Source organism: Mesoplodon bidens (assembly GCF_964165515.1).
Source record: "Mesoplodon bidens genome assembly, chromosome: 13".
NCBI classification, from domain to species: domain Eukaryota; kingdom Metazoa; phylum Chordata; class Mammalia; order Artiodactyla; family Ziphiidae; genus Mesoplodon; species Mesoplodon bidens.
In genome coordinates, this window is record NC_138169.1 from 87,320,136 (window position 1) to 87,345,901 (window position 25,766).

At 42.1% G+C, this 25,766-nt stretch overlaps 1 protein-coding gene across 5 annotated transcripts in view; it reads left to right on the forward strand.

The window, feature by feature from the left end:
• The window catches only part of ZNF236 (zinc finger protein 236), a 93,908-nt gene that overhangs the window by 23,458 nt on the left and 44,684 nt on the right, over positions 1–25,766 (forward strand). For all 5 annotated transcript variants that reach the window (XM_081252751.1, XM_081252753.1, XM_081252752.1 and 2 more), the window contains exons 4-11: positions 62–240; positions 2,781–2,905; positions 3,208–3,380; positions 5,609–5,752; positions 8,733–8,936; positions 9,897–10,125; positions 17,834–18,106; positions 19,430–19,633. In XM_081252751.1, the coding sequence (XP_081108877.1) occupies positions 62–240; positions 2,781–2,905; positions 3,208–3,380; positions 5,609–5,752; positions 8,733–8,936; positions 9,897–10,125; positions 17,834–18,106; positions 19,430–19,633 (1,531 nt within the window). The remainder of the gene's footprint in view (positions 1–61; positions 241–2,780; positions 2,906–3,207; positions 3,381–5,608; positions 5,753–8,732; positions 8,937–9,896; positions 10,126–17,833; positions 18,107–19,429; positions 19,634–25,766) is intronic.

Sequence of the window (25,766 nt, forward strand, 5' to 3'; positions counted from 1 at the left end):
TTTCACGAGGTGATGGCTCTGAAGTGTTTGCTCTGCTCATGGGCGGTCTTTGCCTTTGCAGAACCTCATCTGCTCTGAGTGTGGGGATGAGTTCACCCTGCAGAGCCAGCTGGCCATACACATGGAGGAGCACCGCCAGGAGCTGGCTGCGAACCGGACTCACACCTGCAAGGCCTGCAGGAAGGAGTTCGAGACGTCATCACAGCTGAGGGAGCACATGAAGACTCATTATAAAATTAGGTGTGAGCCTATTCTTGGGCTAAAAAAATTATACAGTACATTAAAAATGGGCATGCTTTGCTATGATGGGTTACGCATCTTGGCTGCTTTAGAAGCAAGAACAGGGCAACTCATCTCATGTGGTGTCGGGATGTCTTTCATAGCATGTGTTATGTGTCGTGTCTACAGTACGACAGGAAAGGTCGAAAATTTAAATGTCAGACTGATGGGTAGATGTTGTTAGCTATATTATAATGTTAAAAGGTGCAGAACAAAGTATTATTGGCAATACATTTTTATGGGCAGGTAACAAGGTGTGTAGAGTGGATTCACAAAGGCCACATTAGCACCCTGTTTACTGAATCGGTTTATTTATACTACCTATTTAGAACTTACATGTTTAAATAGTTACTGTGCTTAGTGTGTATTGAAATATATAATAAAACTTCATTTAATCATTACAAACAACCCTTCAGGCCTGATACTTTTATGTCCCCATTTTGCTGATGAGAAAAGGTAGGCTAGAGAGACCAAGTAACTTTCCCAAGGTTTTACAGCCATAAGTCAAGTGTTAGGGATTTAAACCCTAATAGTCTGGCTTTAGTGCTCATAATATTAGCAACCACGCCTATATTTACGTACATATATACATTTATTCCTAGTAAAACTTAACATGGCTTAGAAATTTTGTATTTGACCTATTCCTGATTACATATATATTTTTCTACTGATATTTCCTTCTCTTAATGATATGAAATGCAGAGTTGTTCCTGGCCCTTTGTGCTAAGCTAGCTAATGCTGATGATCAGTGGTCACACTCGTTGAGCTGATCTCTACAACAAACTATAAACGCCCGTATTGATTAACTTTTTAATGACAGTATCATCAGTTTAACTTGCCACCCTTCCAAGCTCCAATATTTAGGAGCTGTTTAACAACCAGCACCACCACAGCAAAAGGTCCCACACCAGTTAATAAAGTTTGTAAAGTGCCTGAGTGCTTTGTAGTATTTATGTATTCTCTTCGGCACTGTGTTTTGGAAGCGTGGACTGAACATCTCCATATGATCAAAGTTCTCCTGTCTTTCCCCCTCCCTTCATATTGCTGGTTGTTGACTAATGTGGTTCCCACCTGATGCTTTGTTATTTCGGCGATTTTTAAACTCCCAAAACATAACGCATGTGTCTGTCACACTAGATTTTTATTGTAGTGACCTTCTAGCACAGGCTCTTTTGATTGTCCCCAGAGGTCTTGGAGAGGCGACTGAAGGCACGTACGTGGTCACCGCGCACTAGAGTGCCGGCCCCTGGGCCTCCCGGGGGCCAGGCAGACTGCTTCCCTCTCACGGAGCTGCCGTTTAGCAGGGGAGACAGACAGCGGCCAAGCAATCGGATTAGCCGGTGCAGGTTTCAGGCAGTGGGCGTGTTGAGAAGGAAGTAGGATTGGATTCACCTGGGGTGATGCTCCAGGGATGGGGCAGTTGCTGAGGCACCTGTCTGGTGTAGGCCTTTCTTAGGAGGGCCGTTTGAGGTGGGACCCAGGTGAGGAGCAGGGGGAGGCGGCCCTGCAGGTCTGGGGGGGGCGGTGTTCCGGGCCTGGTGGGCGGGGAGGGGAGCAGTTGCCACCGTCTGAGCCGCAGGGGGAGGCCGGTGTGATGGGAGCCGGCTGCGGGGTGGAGTGGCGCTCCTGGGGCTGAGTGCAAGGCGGCAGGGTCTCGGAGCTGGAGGGTGCTGAGCCCACCCGGGAACGCGGGTGTTACCCGAGGGCCGCGGGAAAACCTGGGAGGGTTTGGCCCACGGATCCGGCTGCCCAGCCTTCAGGCCGCAGCCTGGCTGCTGTGTGGGTGAGGTTGAAGCAGGGAGACCCATGGATCGGGGCCACAGAATGGCGGCGCTGCTCTCAGGCCACGCTGGTGGCTGCAGGGTGGAGAGATGGGAGCTTCTTTGGAGGTGTTTTGGGGTGAGACCAGCAGCTTCTGGAGATGGACTTGAAGTCAGGGGTGAGGGAGAAGGAAGAATCCAGTGTAACTTCTAAGGTTTAAACTTCACAGCTGGGAGCTGCCGTCTCCTGTTGTGGAAAGGAGCAGGCTGAGAATTAACAGGGTTTCATTTGGGACTTGCTAGGTTTGAGGTGCCTGGGAGCCTTCAGGGGGTGTCAGGTAGAGAGTTAGGTGCCCAGGGCTGCTGCGCAGAGGAGGGGTCCGCGTTGTTGGAGATCGTCAGCGTCTAGGAGGAGCCTGGAGCAGGCAGCACACACTCGTGTCGACATAGAAACCACACTGCACAGGTCTTTGTGTTTGGTCATCACAGGGAAAGCTTTATCTAGAAGAGACATTCCGACTCTCCTCCTCCCCAACCAAAAAGATGAGTTTTATGATACTGATACACAAAACTAATACATGGATGTGTGTGTGTGTGTGTCCTACACACTTACATGTGATTGATTTCTCATTAAAACACATTCTGATGGCCAGTCGGCTAACCTTTCCCATAGGATTTTGATTTAGAAGTGGTGGCACAAGGGATTCGACTTACTGAGTATTTTCCCTCTATTTATACTAGGGTGTCAAGTACAAGGTCTTATAATCGGAACATCGACAGGAGCGGATTCACGTATTCATGCCCACACTGTGGAAAGACGTTCCAAAAGCCAAGTCAGTTAACTCGGCATATTAGGATACACACAGGTACGAGATACATTTACTTTTGGGTGATTTCCCGTGGGACCTTAAGGGAAGAAAAGGTGCTTTAGAGCCAGCTAGACCTGAAATTTAATCTTGCCTTTTCCATAGTTTGCTGATAACCTTGGTATTACTTGTGAGATTTTGAGTAGGTAGTGAGACGTGTGAGTCTGCGGCCACAGGGGAACGTTCTGCCTGGAGGGGTAGGTTCGGGGTCTTGAGTGAGGGTAACTTAAGTATTTTCTTTTAATCCATCAGATGCTCGCACAGTATGGAATGATGTTTTGATCATTTTTCTCCCTCTCTAGGTGAAAGACCATTTAAATGTAGCGAATGTGGAAAAGCTTTCAACCAGAAGGGGGCGCTGCAAACTCACATGATTAAGCATACAGGTGAAAAACCCCACGCCTGTGCCTTTTGTCCTGCCGCTTTTTCTCAGAAAGGGAACCTCCAGTCACACGTGCAGAGAGTTCACTCAGAGGTAAGCGTCACACTTGGGGGTGTGGTCCTCACAGGTGTGCAGTACGTCACAGGCTGCACGGATGGCTCTTGAGTTAAGAGTGAACCTGAGAAATTCTTCATTTTCAGTGTAGACAAAGTTTGTGCAGAGCAGACCCTGTTTAAAAAAATACATATATGTATATGTACACATAATGCACACAGACATACACACATACATGCAGACCCACACGTATACACATACAAGACACACAAATATACACACACAGATATACACACATACATACACATATACGCAGACACACATATATATACACACATTTGAACCTTTCTGGCTTATACATGGGAGAAATATAAAATACTGTTTTTTGTCAACAGTATTATACCTTTGATGAATAAATGTTTGGAAATAATCATAATACCATTCTTAGTTGTGGTCCATCAATCTGAATGCTAACCTATGTCATCCCTTTAGTGAACCTGAAACAGACACTTCCAAGTGTAAGAAATTGAAAGACAAGAAATGAAATTGAGGAGAAAGTATTTTTCTGGTGCTAGTATTGCTGACCTTGCATATGGGCCCATTCACATTTTCCATCAGAGCCCTGCTCGGTGTATTTCCCTCCACGCTGCATGTTAGCTAACTATTTCAGCCAAACTGATGTTCCTAATTTTTTTGTTGTCTCCAGGTAATACTGATTTGCAAACTCTGGAAGTATTTCTCTTAAACTGGTTCAGCTATGCTCTTATTATTATTTTTTTAAATATTTGTTTATTTATTTATTTTTGGCGGCGTCGGGCTCTTTGTTGTGGCATGCAGGCTTCTCTCTGGTGGCCTGTGGGCCTCTCTCTGGGTGCGGCGTGCGGGCTCAGTAGCCCTGCGGCATGTGGGATCTTAGTTCCCTGACGAGGGATCAAACCCGTGTCCCGTGCATTGGAAGGCGGATTCTTAGCCACTGGACCACCAGGGAAGTCCCCACCTTTGCTCTTGTTAATTGTCATGATTTGGTGTCTTATTTAATCTAATTGTAGATTATGAAGAAATATTTAAGCAACACAAATACTCCTATCATGGATCATTTATTTTATATAACTATAATACTTTGGAGGATGACAAGTATCACATTCCTAAAAGCATATGTATATCTAACACTAAAATGAAGAAAACCCTACATACTTCATATAGTTTGTAAAGAGACTGAGAATTTCATATGCAGTGAAGTTGCTTTTAAAGACTAAGCTTTATTATCTAAGACCCAGAGACACTAGGAAGAGCGTGTACGTATGCGTGAGGTCACCTTCCGATCTGAGGAGAACACGTGTGGGCTGTGTAAGTGACTCTGGTGGAGCTCCCTCTGTGTAAAGGTGATTGCTGAGGAATAACAGTGTGTTTAAATGCACAGCAACTGGAAAATGGCACCTTAGAACAGTCCCAGGGCGTGCTCATTGGTGCTCCCGGCTTTAGGAAACCCTTTCAGGGAAGGCCGGGGACTCGCCTGCTCCCAGCCTGGGGACATCCTGGGACCTGCGGTGAGACAGGAGCAACCTCTAAAGATTGTTTGTAACATTATCTAATCCTGTGATGAGTCTAAAGCCGTAAAGTTCATTCTTAGCAAGGTGCTAGGTGGAATGGAGGTCTTAGCCAAGTTCAGAGCTGGCTGGGCTTGTTGAGTGGTGCAGAGAGGATACTGTAGGTGCTTCCTCTGTGCCTGGGTGGCCCTGTCCGTGTTACTGCTCTGTAGTCCACTCTTGGCTCTGTCATAGTGTTAAAAAGTAGTCACTATTAAACAAAAAGTAGTCACTGCCGTGGACTATTGGACTTGGTGATGGAAAATGTATACACTGCGTGGCCATCCATCCTAACTTGTATGTTCAAGGCTCAGAGTAAAATTATATCTCACTGTCTGGCCTTCGTTATTGAACACTGCTTAACCGTTTAAGAAGTTGAGAACATGTCAGACATTTTTTTTACCAGAGCACAATAACTGAAAACTATGATTTTTCACTTGAACCAGTTCTGCCAGTTCTGATTTATAGAAAAGACTGAAATTTCAATTAATCTCATACTGCCAATATTGATTAAAGAGTTGGGTCATTGATTCTAGACCTATCTAACTTATAAGAAAAGGTATGATAAAGGGCTAGATTATTTATGTCATTTTAATTGAATGATAAATTATGATTTGCCATAATTTAAATATTTTAATCTAACAATTGTAAAAACTTCTTTTTTCTTTTTTCTTTTTTAAGGTCAAGAATGGCCCTACCTATAATTGTACAGAATGTAGTTGTGTATTTAAAAGTTTAGGTAGCTTGAACACTCATATCAGCAAGATGCATATGGGTGGGCCACAGAATTCAACAAGTGCTGCAGAGACTGCTCACGTTTTAACGGTAAGCTTAGTAAGCTGGTTGATAGAAGGTATTCTTTTACCAAATCTATCATCTTTATTATGACGTTGAAAATTGAATATTATTAATAGTATTTAGTACCGTAAAGGTGCTATGAAAGTTTCCTATATGGAAGTATGGTGCTACTTTTATTTGTTTAATGAGTGGAAGGAAATCAAATTTTTAAAAACTTTAGAATAATATTACATGATTCTGATTTATGGACTGTCATCTGAACCGGTTAGAAATAAGACAAAATGTAACCGTGTAATCATTAATTTATGAAATTGTAATTCCTATGGTCAGTGTTATTGATGATTATTATTGAATATTCTTTATCCTTATGTTATATTTTAAGAATCACTTCTCTCTTTAAAGTAATATTTCTCCAGGTCTAATGTGACAGTGATACTTTTTCCTGAGACCTTGGACTTTTGGGAAACTCAATTGTATTTTTCAGTGCATGTATTTAAAATTGTATGACCCCCAAACACACCCCCTTTTACTCCTTTTTTCGATCTGCTACTTCTCCTGCCCTCCCAATTGATCATAAGTGGCAGCATGTAAGCATAGAGTTTGCTGTCCTGACCAACAGCAGAGGCTTTGGACGTACAAGTCTCGGGAGTGTTGGAGTAGCTCATGAGTGCCTTCAGCCGATAGTGTGTTAAGTCAGCAGCTGCCTCCTACCAAACTAGAAAATAGGCCTAGTTTGTATTTAGTTCCCAAGCATTAGGTTCACATTTAGTGTTTACTTTTTCTTTTCTTTTCTCACAATATTTGCAGCTTAGGATGATTCCTCAACTTACTCTTGATCAGGGAGGACGTTGTAAAGAAGTTCTAAAACTGGAGAATAATTAGAGTCTAATAAATTATGTCTTAAATTCTATTTTGGACTGAGTATTTTTTAAATAAAATTTTCAGTGTATAAATCAAGCAAATATTCATTTCCTTTGGCAGTATGCAAATCAAATATGTAGATGTAGTGAATTACCTGGAATGATAATGCAAATCATTTAAAAAATTTATAGTCTCAGCAAAAAACTGAAAATGTAGTATAGGGGTTTGGAAACCTGGGATCCACGCCACCTTTTACCCTCATCTGCGTGTGTAAGAGCACTCTGTGTCAGGTTATACGTACTGTTTTTCAGGACTGTCTAGGGATCAGTGTTCAGCCTCCTGAACACTGTCTGTTATTTTGTCTCTCCCATTTTCTGAATCTTGACCTTTTTGCTTCACCTTGGAGGGTTTTTTGCAACTTTATCTTTTTTTGTTTTTAATTTTTTAAATATATTTTTATTTATTTATTTATTTTTTGGTGGTATGCGGGCCTGTCACTGCTGTGGCCTCTCCCGCCGTGGAGCACAGGCTCCGGACGCGCAGGCCCAGCGGCCACGGCTCATGGGCCCAGCCACCGCGCGGCACATGGGATCCCCCTGGACCGGGGCATGAACCCGCGCCCCCTCCATCGGCAGGTGGACCCCCAACCACTGTGCCACCAGGGAAGCCCTCAACTTTATCTTATAATTCTTTCCTTGAATTTGTTTTAAGCTAGTGAGGTTTTTAATTTCTCAGATCTTTCCTTGTGATCTGATCGTTTCTTTTTCACGATACTCTTTTCTGGTTTGAGGTACTTTCCTTTGGAATCTAATCAGCATTTTCTTTTAAAAGTTCTCTTCTGGTCATTGAATTGTCTCTCTTGTGCATCTCCCCACTCCTCCTTCTTTCTGATGTCTTATAGTTCTTGGTTGCCTGTATTTAAGAAGGGGGGCATCAGGAAACCTGCCTCTGAACTTCTTATGCATCAACAGAGCTGGTTGAACTCCAGGGTTACTTATAATTGGCCAGGGAGCCAGCTCTTAAAATTGGGGTCCCTGGTGGCAGAATGTAGAAGATTTTTTGTTTAATCCAGGGAACTAAGGGCCACAAAAGGTGCCCTAGCTCTCCCCAAATAGTTTTTTCATTTTTATCTCTTTTGGAGGCAGTCCCCCATTTTTTTGCCTGACGGTAAGTGCCTAATTGCCATCCGTTCTATGGAGGAAGACAGGGGATTCATTGTCAGTGTTAAGTATTTTAATTAATAGACTTTATTTTTTGGAGCAGTTTTAGGTTAACAGTAAAAGTGAGCGGAAAGTACAGAACGCTCCTGTAGACTCTGTTCTGCAGCAGCTCACATGAGTTACTACCCCCATTGTTACACCTTGCACTGGTGTGGTGCATTTGTTACAATCGATGGATGAGTACTGGTGTATTGTTGTTAACTAAAGCCCACAGTTTATGTTAGGGTTCACTCTCGGTGGAGCATGTTCGTCGGTTTGGGCCAGTGTATAATGCCCTGTTATCCACCATTACAGCATCGCACAGGGTAGTTCTCTGCCCCTACCCTCTTCTGTGTATGTGTTTCACATTCCTGGGTTTCTGAGGAATCAGATCAGCTCTCTCTTCACATGTTCTTGGCTGTAGCTTTATAGAGCATTTATTCCTCCAGTGCCCCTATTTTTCGGGAATTAAAAAAAAAATTTAAACCACAGTGATTTCTTGCTTATTTTCTATATTTTGTAACTCTTTTACTCCTTCATTTTAATGGACTAAGAGGGAGATGAGGTTTGTGTGCTTCATCCCCCATCTTGAAGCAATAGTCTCTACCACCACTTACAAGACTTGAATTGTAGTAGAAAAAATTCATTGAATATATTTTTTTAAGGGCCAATTTTGTGTCTAACTTAAAAGTCAGTGAGGCATTTTATTTAAAATTTATGTTTGGATATGTATAGCTGACTCACTTTGTTATAAAGCAGAAACTAACACACCGTTGTAAAGCAATTATACTCCAATAAAGCTGTTAAAAAATTCATGTTTAGGGCACTAATTTTGGGATTTTAATGCTCATAAGGGAGACATGCCTGTTTATTTCCTTTTTTAAAAAAATTGGTGTACAAATTAACGTAATTGTTTATATTTTTAACGAAACGTTGCTGTGTTTCAGGCCACGCTGTTTCAGACTTTACCTCTTCAGCAGGCGGAAGCCCAGGTCACGTCTGCTCCGAGTCAGCAGAGTTCCCAGGCGGTGGCCGATGTCATCCAGCAGCTGCTGGAGCTGTCAGAGCCGGGGCCGGCAGGGTCCAGCCAGCCGCCGCAGGCTGGCCAGCAGCTGAGCATCACGGTGGGGGTCAGCCAGGATATCCTGCAGGTGAGACACACTTACCTGCTCCTGTCTGTGTTTGTCAGGGACTGGGTATCATCACTGAAAACGAAATATTCAGGTCTTGTCAAAGGAAAGGGATCTTCATTCAAAATGTGTCGTAATTGAAAAAAATATATTGAAACAAAATATGCTTGTTTGATTACTTATGGACAGTGCAGTATTTGAAATGATTTATTACTCGATAGATAAAAAGTTTAAAACTCGATCATTTTTTCTCTGTAAGTGAATTTTCTTGAAAAGTGTAGGCTTTTCAGAACTTCCTTTTATCTATCCTTGTTGACAGAGGGTAAGGAATATTTCATCCTTTCCCGCCGCGCTCCTTGGAGATAGCACTGCCTGTCTTGACAGTGTGTGAGCGTCCCTGCTCGTGTGGCACTGGAGCGCGTGGAGGGCAGAGGGCTCTTCTGAGTCTTCCCAGCCCAGCTCCATAGCCACCGCCTTCATTCCCAGGCAGAGACAGCCTTCTCTCTCCTCTCCCTCTGTTTACTTGCTGACGTGAACACTCACCTCTCCCCTCTACCTTTGTGGTGACAAGTTGGCCGGGGTGTGAAGAATCTCAGGTTGTTATGAGTGCTGACGTTGTGAGGGTGACCCCGCTGTAGTTTCAGCCAGTGATTCCTAAACGTGTTACAGACAGCTAGAGTTGTCTGAGAGAAAATTTCTAAAAGGCAAGTGAATTAATTTCAGTGCCCTTGAATTTAGAACTGTAAATGCTTGCCACACCAGATTTTGGGTGGAGGTGAGATGTTATATCAGGAGGGATGTTTCAGCCTCCAAGGGCTGGGCGTTTCGCTCAGAGATGACTGCTTGGCGACGTAGCTCTTAACGCCCAGTGGGGTGGAGTCAGAGTTCCGTAGGTCAAACTTGGTCGCGTCTTTGTAATTGACTTTGGTGGGCAGGTGTGGGCATCGTGCCTCCTAACCTCCTAGTTCTGTTCTGTCTCAGCAAGCCTTAGAAAACAGTGGGCTGTCTTCAATTCCAGTTGCAGCGCATCCCAGCGACCCCAGCCACGCCAAGGCCGCGGCCACTCAGGGCCAGACTCCAGACGCTCCCAGCGTTTCAAGGGAGCCAGCTGACCCTACGGCCGCAGAGCGAGAAGAAGAACAGGAGAGCCCAGAGAAGTTGGATAAAAAAGAAAAGAAGATTATAAAGAAGAAATCGCCGTTCCTACCTGGTAATTTTAGTATGCTTTAAGGTTTAGACACTTTGGGTGGCCTATTGCTGCTTTTTAAGAAACACGCCCTCCTTTTCCCTACTGAAGGTGCTATGTTTGTTGAAGGCTCTGATAGCGTCTACCTAATAGCATTTGTTCATCGTAAACTTCGTTAAACTTACCGACATCCCTGTGATTAGGGCCCCTCCTGGCTCGTCCCTCCACCGCTGTCAGGCCCCTCCTTCCCTCCAGCCCTTCCCGCCAGTCTCTGCCCCTTTGTCCCCCAGTGCCGCCGCCTGGTGCTTCTAAAGCCCCTCTGCTCGAAACCCTCGGCCCTTTCCTGCTGCACCTGCTCCGGCACCTGCTCCGTTTCTCGGCCCACAAGCCCTCCGCAGCCTGCCCCAGCGTGCATGTCTGTCTTCCCTCCCGGGTCACCTGGATGCAAGCTTCCGTTATGGTAAACTTGGATTCCTGCACTTCTCTCAACATTCTCACGTCTTCTGAATGGCACGGGTTTCCCCAGGCTTTTCTGCATCATGAATGTCTTCTTCCTCCTCCTCCTCTCCTGTTCTCTGTGCAGACTCTGGTGGTCATTTGAGGCCAGATCATGGCGCCTCGCTGTAGGAGCACAGGTCTCCCCCCTCTCAGTCCTGCAGACTAGAATGTTTGGGACCCCCGCGGTCCCTCACGTCACTTGTGGACAGCTAGAAGACATTCCCTTCATTTCCGAATACCCCACGGTGCTCAGTATGGCTCATTGCACTGGAGCACGCATTAATGCATCTTTCTTGAAAAAAATAGATTCCTGCCTTCTGGGAGAAGCATTCCTTTGAGAATATTTTCTCAGTGAATGTAACTACTCTGCCCCTCCCAGGTGTCTTGGGAGCAAGTGCTTTCTTTCTGGAGAGCATGGAGTAACCCTGTCATCTCTGTTAACACTTCTTTATGAGAATGTATTTTCTCATTGTTAACGTGCGATTCTGAGATTCTCGTTTCTCAACCCACAAAACATTGTGGCCCTACTCTCCTTTTTCTTTTGATCTGGCCCCTCCTCCCCGAGTGAAAAATAGGACAATGGAATCTAAGCAGTTTATTGTCTGGGTTTTCCTGGGATCTAGAGAGGCAAGAAGGAAATAAAAGGCCATTGCCACATATTTTTAATAGCTATATGACAGCCTTGTAGGTTACACGTTTAGCTGTGCATTCTTGAGCGTCTCCTTTATGTGCCCCTGATAAACTGATGGAAACCCATGGTCCTTGCGAAACATTTTGTATGAGTTAACTGCTAGTCGTCATGCTGAGCCTATGAACATGCTCTGATGTGGCTGCAGGCAACATACACGTCTTCAAGTGAAAGGCCAGACCTGGCTTCCTGAAAGTAACGAGGAAGGGAGACTTCATCCTGGGCCGTCCCATTTCTTCAGGTGTTAGAAACAGCTTTCTCTTTTGCACTGAGCATTATTAGATGGAGATTTCAAAATGGAACTGCAGTTAACCTTATTGTACATTGTTTTAATGTGGAGTGTTGTGTTCATCGAGTTTGTAAAGATTATGCAGATTAATTTTTGAAATACTTGAATAAATGAAATACTTAGAGCACTTAGCAACTTTATAGAGTTCTAGTAAATTTTAGATTAAATGTGATCCTTACTGCAGGTTGGAGTCAGCTTTTTTTGTTTTAACCATCTCTCTGATATTGTGATGAGAAAATTATTATGGGGACATGTTTCTGTATAAAGGTATTCCTCTTGATTAAAACTTTATAGGGACCAGTATACGTTTAATGTAACGATTGTTTCTGAAAATACCTCTTCAGGGGTAGTTGATACCATCTGATACCCTAAGAAGACCCTGAGCAAACTATTCTTGTCTCGTAAGTCGTAACATTTTCTTAACAGCTTAAAATTAGCCTTAATTACATTTCCAAATTGAACTCTGCCATCTGTAGCTATCACTATTTGATTTATTCAGTTTTGTGAGAGTGAATATTTTTAGTAGAATTTGCTTTGTTATTTTAAGAGGTATTTTGTGTATCAGTTAAACGTTTAACAAATGCTTTTATATTTATCATAAAACTTGTGACGTATAAATCATTATGAAGCTTTAATAAAGTCAGTTAACCTTTAAAATGTCAGCTTCCTCATCTGTAACAGGGGTAGATAAAAGGGATAGAATAAATGGAAGAGAACTGAATAGCGCCTGACACATACCAAGTGCGTAATGAATACGTACATTTTAAAGTTATTTTTTATTTTTTTGTGGTACGCGGACCTCTCACTGTTGTGGCCTCTCCCGTTGCGGAGCACAGGCTCCGGACGCTCAGGCTCAGCGGCCATGGCTCACAGGCCCAGCCGCTCCGCGGCATGTGGGATCTTCCCGGACCGGGGCACGAACCTGTGTCCCCTGCATCGGCAGGCAAACTCTCAACCACTGTGCCACCAGGGAAGCCCTTAAGTTATTTTAAAAGCAGGTGAAACTTGCTCATGCCCCACAATTCAAAAGGTACACGATGGGATACAGTGGAAAGCGGGGAGTCCCCTCCCTGCTCATCTTGGTCCTCCACGCGCCCCGCCCTCAGGCAGCTGCCGTCACTGGGGTCCTCTGTGTCTTTTAAACAAGCTTAGGCATATTATTATATATTATATATTGTTGTTTTTTAGCAGGATGTATGGCATACTGTATGTATTATTTTCTGGTTCACTTTTTCCCACCTGATAGCTTCTTTTACAAGATGCCTGAATAGTATTCCCTTTTATGGGTAAATAATATTTAGGTATTTGCCAGTACCAATAATACTGTCATGGATACGTGTATAGCTGTAGGGTACATTTCTGGAAGTGTCAGAGCTTTCAGAGGGTAAGTTCTGTAAAGATTGTTTTAAAGTACTGATTTTGAAATAATTGCAGGCTTACCAGAAATATTGCAGGAACAGTAAATACAGAGAATTGCCTTTTGCCTTCATCTAGATCCTCCAAGTGCTAAATGTTCTGCTGCATTCGTTTTTCCTTTACCTAGTAGTATTTTTTGAGCTGTATTTATGGCACGTATTCTTTTCTAATTTGTTTGGCTTTTGAGTTAAAGGGGAGAGGTATTTTCTTTTTGTATAGCAGAAGGGGGAGAAATGTTTTTATGTAGCCAAATTTGTCAGTGTTTTATGACTTCTGGACTCGTGTAATACTTAGAATTCAACACTGACATTATGGAAAAAGTGCCTCTTTTATCTAACGCTTATACTTTCGTTTTTTTATACATCATTACAAAATGATCACCATGATATGTACAGTTACTATCTGTTTACGCTAATATTTTAAACCAAATCTTTGACTCAGTTTTATTTTTTGTTTCCAGATGGGCACCCAGCTGCCTAGACACCATTTTTGAATAAGTCACATTTTCCCCACTGGAAAGCAATGCTGCCTTTATCATATATTACACTCTTAAAACTGTATGGGTCTTTTCTGGACTTGATTCCAGTAATCTGTCTTTTTATTCATGTGTTGTGATACCAAATGGCTTTAGCTTTATCGTGTGTTTTATAACTAGGATACCTAGTCCTCTCTCACTACACTTTTCTTTAAAGTGTATTTTTTACTGTTTTCACATATTTATTTTTTCATATGTACTTCAAAAGCGACTGCTAAGCTTCCAAAACTAGTTCTAAAAGAATTCCTATTGGTATTTGTATATAAGTGATTTAATCAGAGAGAATTGATGCCTTTATAAATTTTTTGTCCTTATACCAAAGAATAGGGTTAATAGGGGATTATATTAAATCATGTGTGTGAAACTTTTGAAAATTGTAAAGCACTATAGAACTTAAGGAATCTTTCATTCAGTAAAAAAAATAACTTAAGAAAAAAGAATAGGGTATGCATTTCCATTTACTCAGATCTTTTTTTTTTCCATATTTTAGTACTATTTTAAAATCTTCTTCTGGATTTTGTTGGTAGGTATGAAGGATGTTGATTTTCACGTATTAAAATGTGGGCCTCTTTCTGAGTTTTAGTTTTTTAGGTGTATAATCATATCATTTGTAAACAATGATTTTACCTTTTCCTTTATAGTTATTACTGTGCATTTCTTTATCTTAACTAGTTACGTTGGCTAGTATCTCTCAAACATAAATTAATGGCAGTGTGATAGTGGACTCTTTCCTCACCTTAATAGGATTGCTTTTAGTATTTTCCTGTCAAGTCAAATGTTGTATTGATATGTTTTATTCACCTCCTCCTGTTTTTAGGTAGTTTTTTAAAACTTAAAAGTAGACATTGAATTTTAGTATATGCCTTTTCGTCTTGAAGATGACTATGCATGTTTTTTCTTTCAAAATTTATTAATGTGTTTGAAGAGAAAAGCTATTGCCCAGCACCAAGAAAGATTGCCATGTGGGAATGCAGAACTGGTTTTCCAGATCATTCAGTTTGTCAAAGGGTCAGAAATCTGGATTCAGTTTTCTTTTTCTAACACTGCCTGGGCCAAACAAAATATATACAGGCCAGATTTGTAGATAGCTTCAGGTTTGAAGCTTCAGCTTCAGCTGCCAGTTTGTATCTCTCTTCCAGTTCATTCCCAGAAATAATTAGAACCTGGTGACAGTTTTATGTCATCTTATGTAATTAAAGACATATTTTCATTTTTGTTTGGAAAAGAAGTCTGATTTGGGGAGATGATTTCCAGATTTTAGCTGACATATTATGCTTCTGTCTTATCTTCTTGTACGTTGTTTTTCTGATTTGTCGTGATAAGACCTTTAGGTAATTATTGCACTTCTTCTAATACCTATTCGTTTTAAGCAATCTTAAGTTTTAGACTTCCTTAGTATAAGCAATATCACCTAAAATAAATATCTTTCTTTCACTTTAAAAACCATTTCCTTTTTTTTCTACTCTTTCCCCCCCACCTGCCGTGGTGTGTGTATGTTCTTCTCTTTGTTCTCGTTATTAGAAAAATATTACTTTTCATTCTTTTACCTAACCTCTTTCTCTATGTTAATTAGTCCCATAAAGAGTGTTATATTCAGGAAAATACATTTTCTCTCCTTGCAGATTCACTGGCACATAAGGAGAAGTCCTTGTATTTACTGATAACAAAGAGAAGGAAACAAAGAGCTTTTCTTTTCCCTAATAAAACTATGTCTGTAAAGACACAGTTAAATAAAGAGTAAAAATTTTTCTGATGAATTTCATCAGCATGGCCCAAATCTCTTTGATTTCAAGTGGATTCCTTATTGTAGGTGTCTGTTTAATTTCTGGCTAATACATCTAATTGAAGTTTAAAAAGCTGATTCTGCCAGATTAGAAATTTGCCAATTTAGGTATTATTTTACTAATTATATTTCCGTAAATTCCACTTGCAATTTTTCTTCTGAGAGGAATAGCTTCAAACCTGGATCAAGGTTGAATAACAGTATGGGGTTGGCCAAAAGATTCGTTTTTTTTGTTTTCGTTTTTGTTTTTGTTTTTGCGGTACGCGGGCCTCCCACCGCCGTGGCCTTTCCTGTTGCGGAGCACAGGCTCCGGACACACAGGCTCAGCGGCCACGGCTCATGGGCCTAGCCACTCTGCGGCATGTGGGATCCTCCCGGACCGGGGCACAAACCCGTGTCCCCTGCATCGGCAGGCAGACTCTCAACCACCGTGCCACCAGGGAAACCCCGTTTGGTTTTTTCCGTATGATGGCTCTAGTAGTACTTAGTTGTCTTTAACTTCATTCGAAACAATTTTGTTAGATTGTATGACGGCTGTCCTATCAGCATGCGTTTAAAAAAAGACTTAACCAAAACTGGTGAATTTTTGTGTAGCCATTTTAATATTGAAGAGAAGAAAAAAAAGCAACATTTTCAGCATGTTACGCTTTATTATTTCAAGAAAGGTAAAAACGCAACCGAAACGCAAAAAAAGGTTTGTGCAGTGTATGGAGAAGGTGCTGTGGCTGATCAAACGTGTGAAAAGTGGTCTGTGAAGGTTCATGCTGGAGATTTCTCGCTGGATGATGCTCCACGGTCGGGTAGACCACTTGAAGTTGATAGTGATCAAATCGAGACATTAATTGAGAGCAGTCAACGTTATACCATGCTGGAGATAGCCAACACACTCCAGATATCCAAATCAAGCGCTGAAAATCATTTGCACCAGCTTGGCTATGTTAATCGCTTTGATGTTTGGGTTCTACATGAGTTAAGCGAAAAGAAAACCTTGACCGTACTTCCACATGCAATTCTCTACTTAAACGTAATGAAGAGAAAACGTTCCGTTTTTAAAACAAATTGTGATGGGCGATGAAAAGTGGATACTGTACGATAATGTGGAACGGAAGAGATCGCGGGGCAAGCAAAATGAACCACCGCCAACCACACCAAAGGCCGGTCTTCATCCAAGGAAGGTGATGTGTATATGGTGGGATTGGAAGGGAGGCCTCTATTATGAGCTCCTTCCGGAAAACCAAACAGTTCCAACAAGTACTGCTCCCATTTAGACCAACTGAAAGCAGCACTCGACGAAAAGCATCCAGAACTAGTCAACAGAGAATGCATAATCTTCCATCAGGATAACGCAAGACCGCATGTTCCTTTGATGACCAGGCAAAAACTGTCACAACTTGGCTGGGAAGTTCTGATTCATCTGCCATATTCACCAGACCTTGCACCTTCAGGTTTCCATTTATTTTGGTCTTTACAAAATTCTCTTAATGGAATAATTTTTAATTCCCTGGAAGATTGTAAAAGGCACCTGCAACAGTTCTTTGCTCAAAACGATAAGAAGTTTTGGGAAGATGGAATTATGAAGTTACCTGAAAAATGGCGGAAGGTAGTGGAACAAAAGGGTGAATACATTGTTCAATACAGTTCTTGGTGAAAATGAAAAATGCATCTTTTATTTTTACTTAAAAACCAAAGGCACTTTTTGGCCAAACGCAATATTTAGCGTTGCAAAAGAATCTTCTATATTTGATCATAAATCCTGAACTCATTCATGATCAAATATGCTGTTTCTTTGTTTTAACTATTTATCAGTTCCTTTCTATAGCATAAGAATTTACCATTTCCTCATTATTTTTATTTGCATTTTTTTTTTTTTTTTTTTGCGGTATGCGGGCCTCTCACTGTCGTGGCCTCTCCCTTTGTGGAGCACAGGCTCTGGACGCGCAGGCTCAGCGGCCATGGCTCACGGGCCCAGCCGCTCCGCGGCATGTGGGATCTTCCCGGACTGGGACACGAACCCGTGTCCCCTGCATTGTCAGGCAAACTCTCAACCACTGCGCCACCAGGGAAGCCCTTGCATTTTTTTATTAGTGATAACAGATCAGCTCAGACAATACTTATTGTAACTTCATTCCTTCTTTTCATGTTCTCTGAGTTAATTTTGGAGTCATTTGATCACACCTACTGTTACTTACACTTATAGCAGACTAAGTCTGCCCTGCTAATTCTTGATTTATATCATAGTACCTGTCTAGTTAGCGTTCTTATCTCTCTTAGGCTATGATTTGTGTTCATATGGGACTGTTAGGATTTTCTGCAAGATTCAATCATAGTCCTCAGTCATTACAGTTATTATGGAAATTTCATCTTTTCCCACAGTTGATCATATATCCTCTGCTGTGGAAAAAGGTGTATAGCTTTTTATAGGTATGGTGTGCTGTCTAAATCTAAGCCTAGAAAGACATTAATAATTGGTGTAATGCGGTTTCGAGGCCAAGCTGGACCATTCTTCTTGTAATCTTCCTCCAGGGTCGATCCGCGAGGAGAACGGTGTGCGATGGCACGTGTGTCCCTACTGCACCAAGGAGTTCCGCAAGCCCAGCGACCTGGTGCGCCACATCCGCATCCACACCCACGAGAAGCCCTTCAAGTGCCCACAGTGCTTCAGGGCCTTTGCCGTGAAGAGCACACTGACGGCCCATGTCAAAACGCACACGGGCATTAAGGCGTTCAAGTGCCAGTGCTGCATGAAGAGCTTCTCCACCTCGGGAAGCCTCAAGGTGCACATTCGCCTGCACACAGGTACGGGGGCCCTCCCGCTGCAGGGGGTTCACAGCGGGGTCTGCGGTGGTGGCTGAGCGTGTGGAACACTGGTTGCTCTTTATTTTAATGAGTGTGACAGTGACCTTCTGTGGGCTGGGCACACGGTGCACGCTGTTCAACAAAGTCCACGTGGCCTTGGTCCTCATGGAGCCGATGGCCTAAAGAGGGCGCATTAAACTGTACCACGAACGAGTGAGGGCAGGAGTGCAGGGAGTGAGGAGGGGAGACTGCTGTGGGGGACGGGATTCAGATGCAGCCCAGGAGGGCCTTCCCGAGGAGGAGGCCGGCATCGCCCCCGTGGGGCCTCTGGGTTTTAGCTGGCACACTTCAGGCTGGGAGTGTCTGTGCTGAGACCTTACTATCAGTACCCACTCTGCCTTTCAGATATTTTGTCATCAGTATTAAGGCACAAGAACTTTCATATTCAGGCTCCAGTTCTGTTCATAGCAGTTTTATTGAAATATAATTCACAAATCATAAAATTCACTCTTTTAAAGTGTGCAGTTCAGAGTTGTGCAACCGATGCCACTATCTAATTTTCGAACATTTTTATCACCCCCAAAAGAAACCCTGTACCCATTAGCAGTAACTTCTCCTAACCCTTTGAGGTTCCTGGGCTGAGCTGAGCATGTGAATGAGTATTTGAAAAAGCTGAAATGAGACTGTTTTGATATATGCCTTTCTTTGGAATCTGCATTTTCATTTGCCAATAAAACTGTAAGAAAAGGAAGTTTCCTTCAGAAAAGGGAAGTCATAGCAGAGGATTGTTAAGAGGATGTTATTACTGTCATCATCATCAGCAGTGACATTATTATTTACAATCAAACCACCACCATTTACTGCTCGTTTACCAAATGCTGGGCATTGCTAAGTGCTATTCAATCACAAGTGTATAGAATCCCCGCAGCAAGCCTGGGGCCCCGTCGTTATTCCAGTTACAGACAGGATGATGTGAGAGAGGAGAGCAGCCTTACTCACTACTCACGTTAGCGTCTTAAGGACTACTAGTTGTTTGAACGTCCGTTTTACAATTTTAGGCTTTCTCCTGAAAACAGTAAATGCCCTTTTTTTTTTTTTTTACTTAAAATGCTCTTATTACATGCCTTAACATCTGTAACGTGCACTGTATGCAAACAAGGGAGAATAACTGTCAATTGATAATGTCCATGAAATTATAAACGTATGGCGTGAAACAACAAATTGAGAATTCAAATCAGTATTAAAATACTAGAATTTTATGTTGGCATTAACTGAGATGTATTTCTTTGGAATAATTCTACAGTCTGTTTTATTTTTTACCAGGAGTCAGACCTTTTGCTTGTCCTCACTGTGACAAGAAATTTCGAACCTCAGGCCACAGGAAGACTCACATTGCTTCTCACTTTAAACACACGGAGTTAAGAAAGATGAGGCACCAGCGTAAACCTGCAAAAGTTCGTGTTGGCAAGGCGAACGTTCCAGTCCCCGATATTCCTTTGCAGGAGCCGATCCTCATAACAGACGTAGGTAAGATTGTCCTCCCTTGGTACTTTGCAAAGGGTGTATGAACATTATGGTTTGCGTAGTTAGATAGTTGTATGTGTGGTACCAGTGGAGTTGTTGTTAAGCACTGTTTTGCTTTATGGGCCAGCAAGTTTCACAATTAAATTAAGATCCTAGTTCTGGCTCAACTGCTGCTCAGATTATGTTCTCGGTAAGAGGGAAGTGCTGTGTAAGTGAAGATATTTATATGTGAGTCCTCACTAAGGAAGACTGTACCTCAGTGGACATGTGGGGTGGATGGGTGTCCTGAGTGGGGCACACAATATGCTGTGTCATTTATGTCTTAGAAGCCCTGCATGCTGTGTAACAGATCATTATCTGGGCTGCTTTAACCTTTGGATTAAAAGGTAAATCTGCCAGCTTTTAAGCTCTTTTTAGGCTTGGTGTTGTTATGATCAAGGTAAATTTTGATTTTGTTAGAACTAAAAAAAACCCACTGTTTATGAGAATCTTCAGAAAAATGATTTTTGTAGGTCCTAAAACAAGATTAAAGGAAACTCATTAAGTTCTGTGCAGGAATTTACGTTTTTATGCAGTTCTTCTGTATTTCATCGTCTTAGGCAAGATAATCTAGTCTGTGAACAAAATTAATATCAAACAAAACATAATTTAATATAAATAAAGCTTAAATGGTAAAAAAAGAGAGATACTGTAGACTAATGTCAGCTATAGTCCACTAATAAGGTGATCAATAGTCATGAGCTTTTATGTATCTAAGAGCATAGCATCAAAACATACAAACCAGAAACAAAAGAAAGGAGAAATATTCAAATTCTGAACCATAGTGAGAGACCCTCAGTTAGACTGGTGTAAACACAGTGAGACTGAGGAGGATTTGAAGCACACATATAAAAAGGGTGAGTGAACGGCTTTAAAGCCTTGTACTCCAAAGTACACACTCTTTTAAATATGCATGAAATAGAAGTTGATCACATTCTAGGGTATAGAGAAATTTCAGGTTTTCAAAAATAGGTACTGTGAAGGATACAGTCTTTGATTACTGTTCAATGAAAACATAAATTAATAGAAAGTAGCTATCTAAAGTTTCATTATATGGAAAAGTAAGACTCGAAACTGCAATTACATCCTAGAAATGGGAACTTTTTTTTGTGGTACGCAGGCCTCTCACTGTTGTGGCCTCTCCCGTTGCGGAGCACAGGCTCCGGACACGCAGGCCCAGCGGCCATGGCTCACGGGCCCAGCCGCTCCGCGGCATGTGGGATCTTCCCGGACCGGGGCACGAACTCGCGTCCCCTGCATCGGCAGGCGGACTCTCAACCACTGCGCCACCAGGGAAGCCCGAAATGGGAACATTTTTATAAACAGTTTGATGGACCAAAGCTATTATCAGAAAGACTGATAACAGCTTTTAAGAAGTATTTCTTACTAAAAAATAAGAACAAAAATAAATAAAATATATAACTCAAAAAGGTAGAAAAATAAAAAAGCAAGTAGCAAAAAGTAATAAGTATAATAATTTAAGATAGAAGACAAAATTCTAGTGAACATAATTTTACAATTTTTAAAAAGTTAACAGTAGAATAGATAGCTTGACACGTCTCTAGGAAACTAAAGACCAAGAAAATAACTGGAATATTAGGAAGGAGAGTCAAACTATAAGCACAGGTACAGATGAGATAAAACTTGTTTGCAGATGCTCTACAACATTTTGCTAATACACTTGAAAATTTAGATGAAATGGATTTTTTCTAGAATAACGTGCTTATCAGAACTGACTCTAGAAGAAATGGAAAACCCCCGAAAGACAACAAGTTTAAGAGCATACTCCCCAAATACCAGCCTGCAATGATTTTACGTATGATTTCTACTAAGCTTCCTAGGAACTGTAATTCTTAGGGTGTTTAATTGTTTAGGGTATAGACACTGATCGGAACTCCCATGGTAGGTTAGAACACTCTGATGTCCTTGTGCAGTTGTGGCAGCTCACAAAACAACAGACCAATTTCACTTAATGTGTATTTAATCTTCACTGTAGTCTCTAGGTTCTCAGTGATTTGTGTTATTCTTGAAATGCAAAAAAATCTCTAAAAGTCAGGACAGACTAAAAACTTACTTAGCAGCCCTAGAATTATCCTTCATGCTTGAGGGTAACCCTCAGATTACCAGTTTTTTCAGGTTGCCATGACTCAGGTTACACACCTGTGGGTTTCTTGCCATTAAGTTTACAAATCCTCAGTTGAGTTGAACTGGAGCCCTGATTCTCCAAACTTTTTCCAAGGTTAAAATGGAGAACATTGTGCTTTTAGCTTCACAGACACCTGTATCTTAGACTAAATTAGTGGAAGCAGAATTCTCCTTTGTTCTAGGCTGAGTGGGACACATGGGGGAAGTGATTCATAGAGCTGGCTTCACATTGTAAATGTAAAATATTTCAATATTTATTTTACACTTCGTCGTTATTTGTATTTGTGTCTGTCTCTTCTCTCAGAAGCTGAGCTCCTTGGGGGCTGTGTCGAAACAGTGTGACTGTAATTATGTTTGGGGGACAGATCTTGATAAAAACACGCCAGAGAGGGTTTAGCATAGATGAGTTACAATTATTTGACTTAACTGGGAGATGAGATGCTCCAGTCCAGTCTAGTTACTTGAAGCTCAATACCTTTTACACTAATTACTGTCACTTAGGAAAGTATTAGAATGCATCAAAAATTACTACAGCAAGTAACTTAATCTCTGCATATTAAGGGAGCATTGTTGGATGGAATAGTCCCATATAGTTGTGTAATTCTAAAAACTTCCAGAGCTGTGTGGGAACTTAAAAATAGTCTTTCCCAAACTTGCCTACATTCCTCACTCTTCATTTTCACAGATGTAAAAAGTGGGCCCTAGAGAGGGTTCTAACATTGCTTTTAGGTTCTACAACCAGAGCTCATGGTAAAACTAGAACCTGGGTCTTCAGACTTCTGGATCAGGGTGTGGTCAGTAAAGCTTACTTCCTCCCACACCCGTCACCTTGCACCCCCAGCGCAGGAGTGTGGAGGAGCTGCCAGGGGCCCAGATAGCCACTGGATCTTGGCATCGAGCACCAGTTGTCTTTACTGACCACAGATACCGCGTAGTTCATTGCACGTGGGGCTGTTTTCACTAGACATGCGGTGTACTGTACTCTAAATGCTTTCTCTTCTAAATTCAAGAACTAAGTTTAAATAAAACAGTGTGCAGACTGGGGAAGTATTGGAGTCAGGGTGATTGTAATATTTTGATCTGTAGCTGCTTCTGGATTTTCAAATCACATGTGTATATGACATATCTATTTTTTTAAAAAGAAATCACTGTGTTTTCTATATATGACTGTGCGTATGTGTGAGTGTGTGTAATGGTGTATGCTCCCACCATTTTTGTGGAGCATAGATGTTTGAAAAATATTTTCTTCGAAGTGAGCCAGGCTTTGGTTACCTATTATCTTTTAAATTTATTTATTTTAAATTAAAAGTGGGCTTTTGTTTTGTTTTTAATTAATTAATTAATTAGTTAATTATTTACTTACTTATTTGGTTGCACCGGGTTTTAGTTGCAGCAGGTGGGCTCCTTAGCTGTGGCTCATGGGCTCCTTAGTTGCAGCTCGCCAGCTCCTTAGTTGCGGCATGCTAACTCTTAGTTGCGGCATGCAGGATCTAGTTCCCTGACCAGGGATCGAAGCCCGGGCCCACTGCATTGGGAGCACAGAGCCTTGACCACTGCACCACCAGGGAAGTCCCTAGTTATCTATTATTTTAAACCTCAGCACTGTAATGATTGATCTTCCAAGTTTATATTCATGTTTTAATCATATTGATATTAGTGCATTTATCTTGCTTTTTCTTTCACATATTTGTCTAACCTAGTATACCAGATTTATTTTAAATGTTATGTGTGATATATGTGTTATGTTTGTCATCATTTTGTTCTTTTGTGATTTATGGTAGCTCTTGTAAGACTAAGTTGTATTTTCCCCCAAGCACCATAACAACATAAAACTTTTTCTTCTGTTAGTATAGAAGGAATTTTAGGAAGTTTTAAGGACATTTCTAGTTTGTTTTTGAGGCGTATTAGCTGAAATTTATCCATGCCTTTCTTTAAGATTAGTAGTTTCCTTAAAATAAAATACATATATATATATAAAGGGACTGATGGTCTAGTAGAAATGACATAATGTAGCCAAGACCTCCAGAGTTTTATGTATGTTTAATTCACCTTTAATTTTTTTCTTCAAAGATTAGGACCATATAATTAGCCTAGCTTTTTTTTTTTTTTTTTTTGCGGTACGCGAGCCTCTCACTGCTGTGGCCTCTCCCCTTGTGGAGCACAGGCTCCGGACGCGCAGGCTCAGCGGCCATGGCTCACGGGCCCAGCCGCTCCGCGGCATGTGGGATCTTCCCGGACCGGGGCATGAACCCGTGTCCCCTGCATCAGCAGGTGGACTCTCAACCACTGTGCCACCAGGGAAGCCCCTTAGCCTAGCTTTTTAACAGAACTTTGTAAAATTATTAGATGTGAAAAATAAAGCATCGGAAAAATGAAGCCTGTTATTTCACTTTCTGAGGAGCTCAAGGTGGGACCCCTCCCCTCACCCCCAAAGATCTCAGAATTATCTGGGGTTCTGTTTAAAAATAAATATGCCTGGATGCTGCCCAGAAACTGTAATTCTGTGTCTAGCGGGGAGAAACTAAGGTAACAGTTGTATATACTGGATTGTTTATTGCAGCCCTGCAGTAGTGTACAGTTAGAAACAAGCAGAATGTCCGCCAGAAGTGCATTAAGGGAACTGGGTACACTGGCACAGTGGAATTCCTTGCCAGCATCCAAAGGGTGATGGGGATGATGTCATATGTAGTGACTTGGAGAGTTAAGTATATGTATGAAGTATGAACAGGTAGTTCCAGAACGGTGTGTATGGTTGATCCCACTTACGTTTTTGCATTACAAACTCTTCTGCTAGAGTGGATACTAAACTGTTCATTGTGGTTGTCTCTGAGGGGTGTTACTGGGCACGTTCTTTTGCTTTTGTTTTTATGATCTTGTGAATTATTTGAGAAAGGGCCAGAGGACTTGCACAAGAGCATGTTGGCAGGGGACCGGGTAAAGGGATTCGGTTCGTGGAGGGCAGGTGGGGCTGGGGAGGAAGCGAAGACAGGCTGGGAGGCAGTGCTGGGCCGGGACAGGAGGCTCGAGCTCCTCAGGCTCGGAGGGGGCCTCAGGGGCCGGAGCGTCCAGGCCTGCCGCTCGGCCACAGACCTACTGTTGTGGAAAAGAAAGGAGCAACTGAACATTCTGTTTACGGGACCTGTTGATGATGGAGAACTTGTTTGCTGTGGAACGTAGGTTCCCGAAGCCACAGGAGAAAGAGCTGGGAGAACAGTGGGGCTGGAGGGGGGACCCTGCACCAGAATGGGGGTGACTTGGAGAGGAGGGATGTCTGTGGGCCTTACAGGGCTCACAGCTTCAAGGCCTGGCGCAGACAGCCAGTCTGAAGTCTCCCGGTAGATTCTGGCGTCAGGCTGCTTCAGTGCAGGCTGGAAGTCAGGGCCTGCCACAGCAGACGGGTGGCGAGCTCTCTGAAGGTGCTGAATCGGGTGCAGCCTGGAGCCTTAGGGGCGCAGCCCGGCTCTGCCGTCTGACGAGCTTTGTGTCTGCACTGCAGGCTAGGGAGGCGCTCACCTGGAGCCCCGCTTTGCTAACTGACCTCAGGTCTGACTGGGAGGCAGTGAACCCCTGCACAGCCCTGCCCCCAGCACTCAGTACGGCTTTTTTTTTTTTTTTTTTTTTTGATGTGGGAAATGGCAAAAGCAATACTTTGTTTCCTTATTTGTGAATATCTTATTTTTTTCCCTATGAGACAGATAGAAGACAACTATAGGAGGGCTTTTTACTTTTTAAAAATTACCTTGTGAATTTTATTTACTTTACCTACTTTCACGAATTTATACAATTTATATAAATAATTTATATAACTAATTGCTTAAAATTATTTCACTTTCCTGTGTTGCTTTTTAATGTGTATCTTGTCTGATGAAGTCTATAAAATTAATGTCTCACGTTTGTATATTTGTACCGTCCATTTTAATTGTGGGAGGACAGTTTTAAATTTTTTTATTGG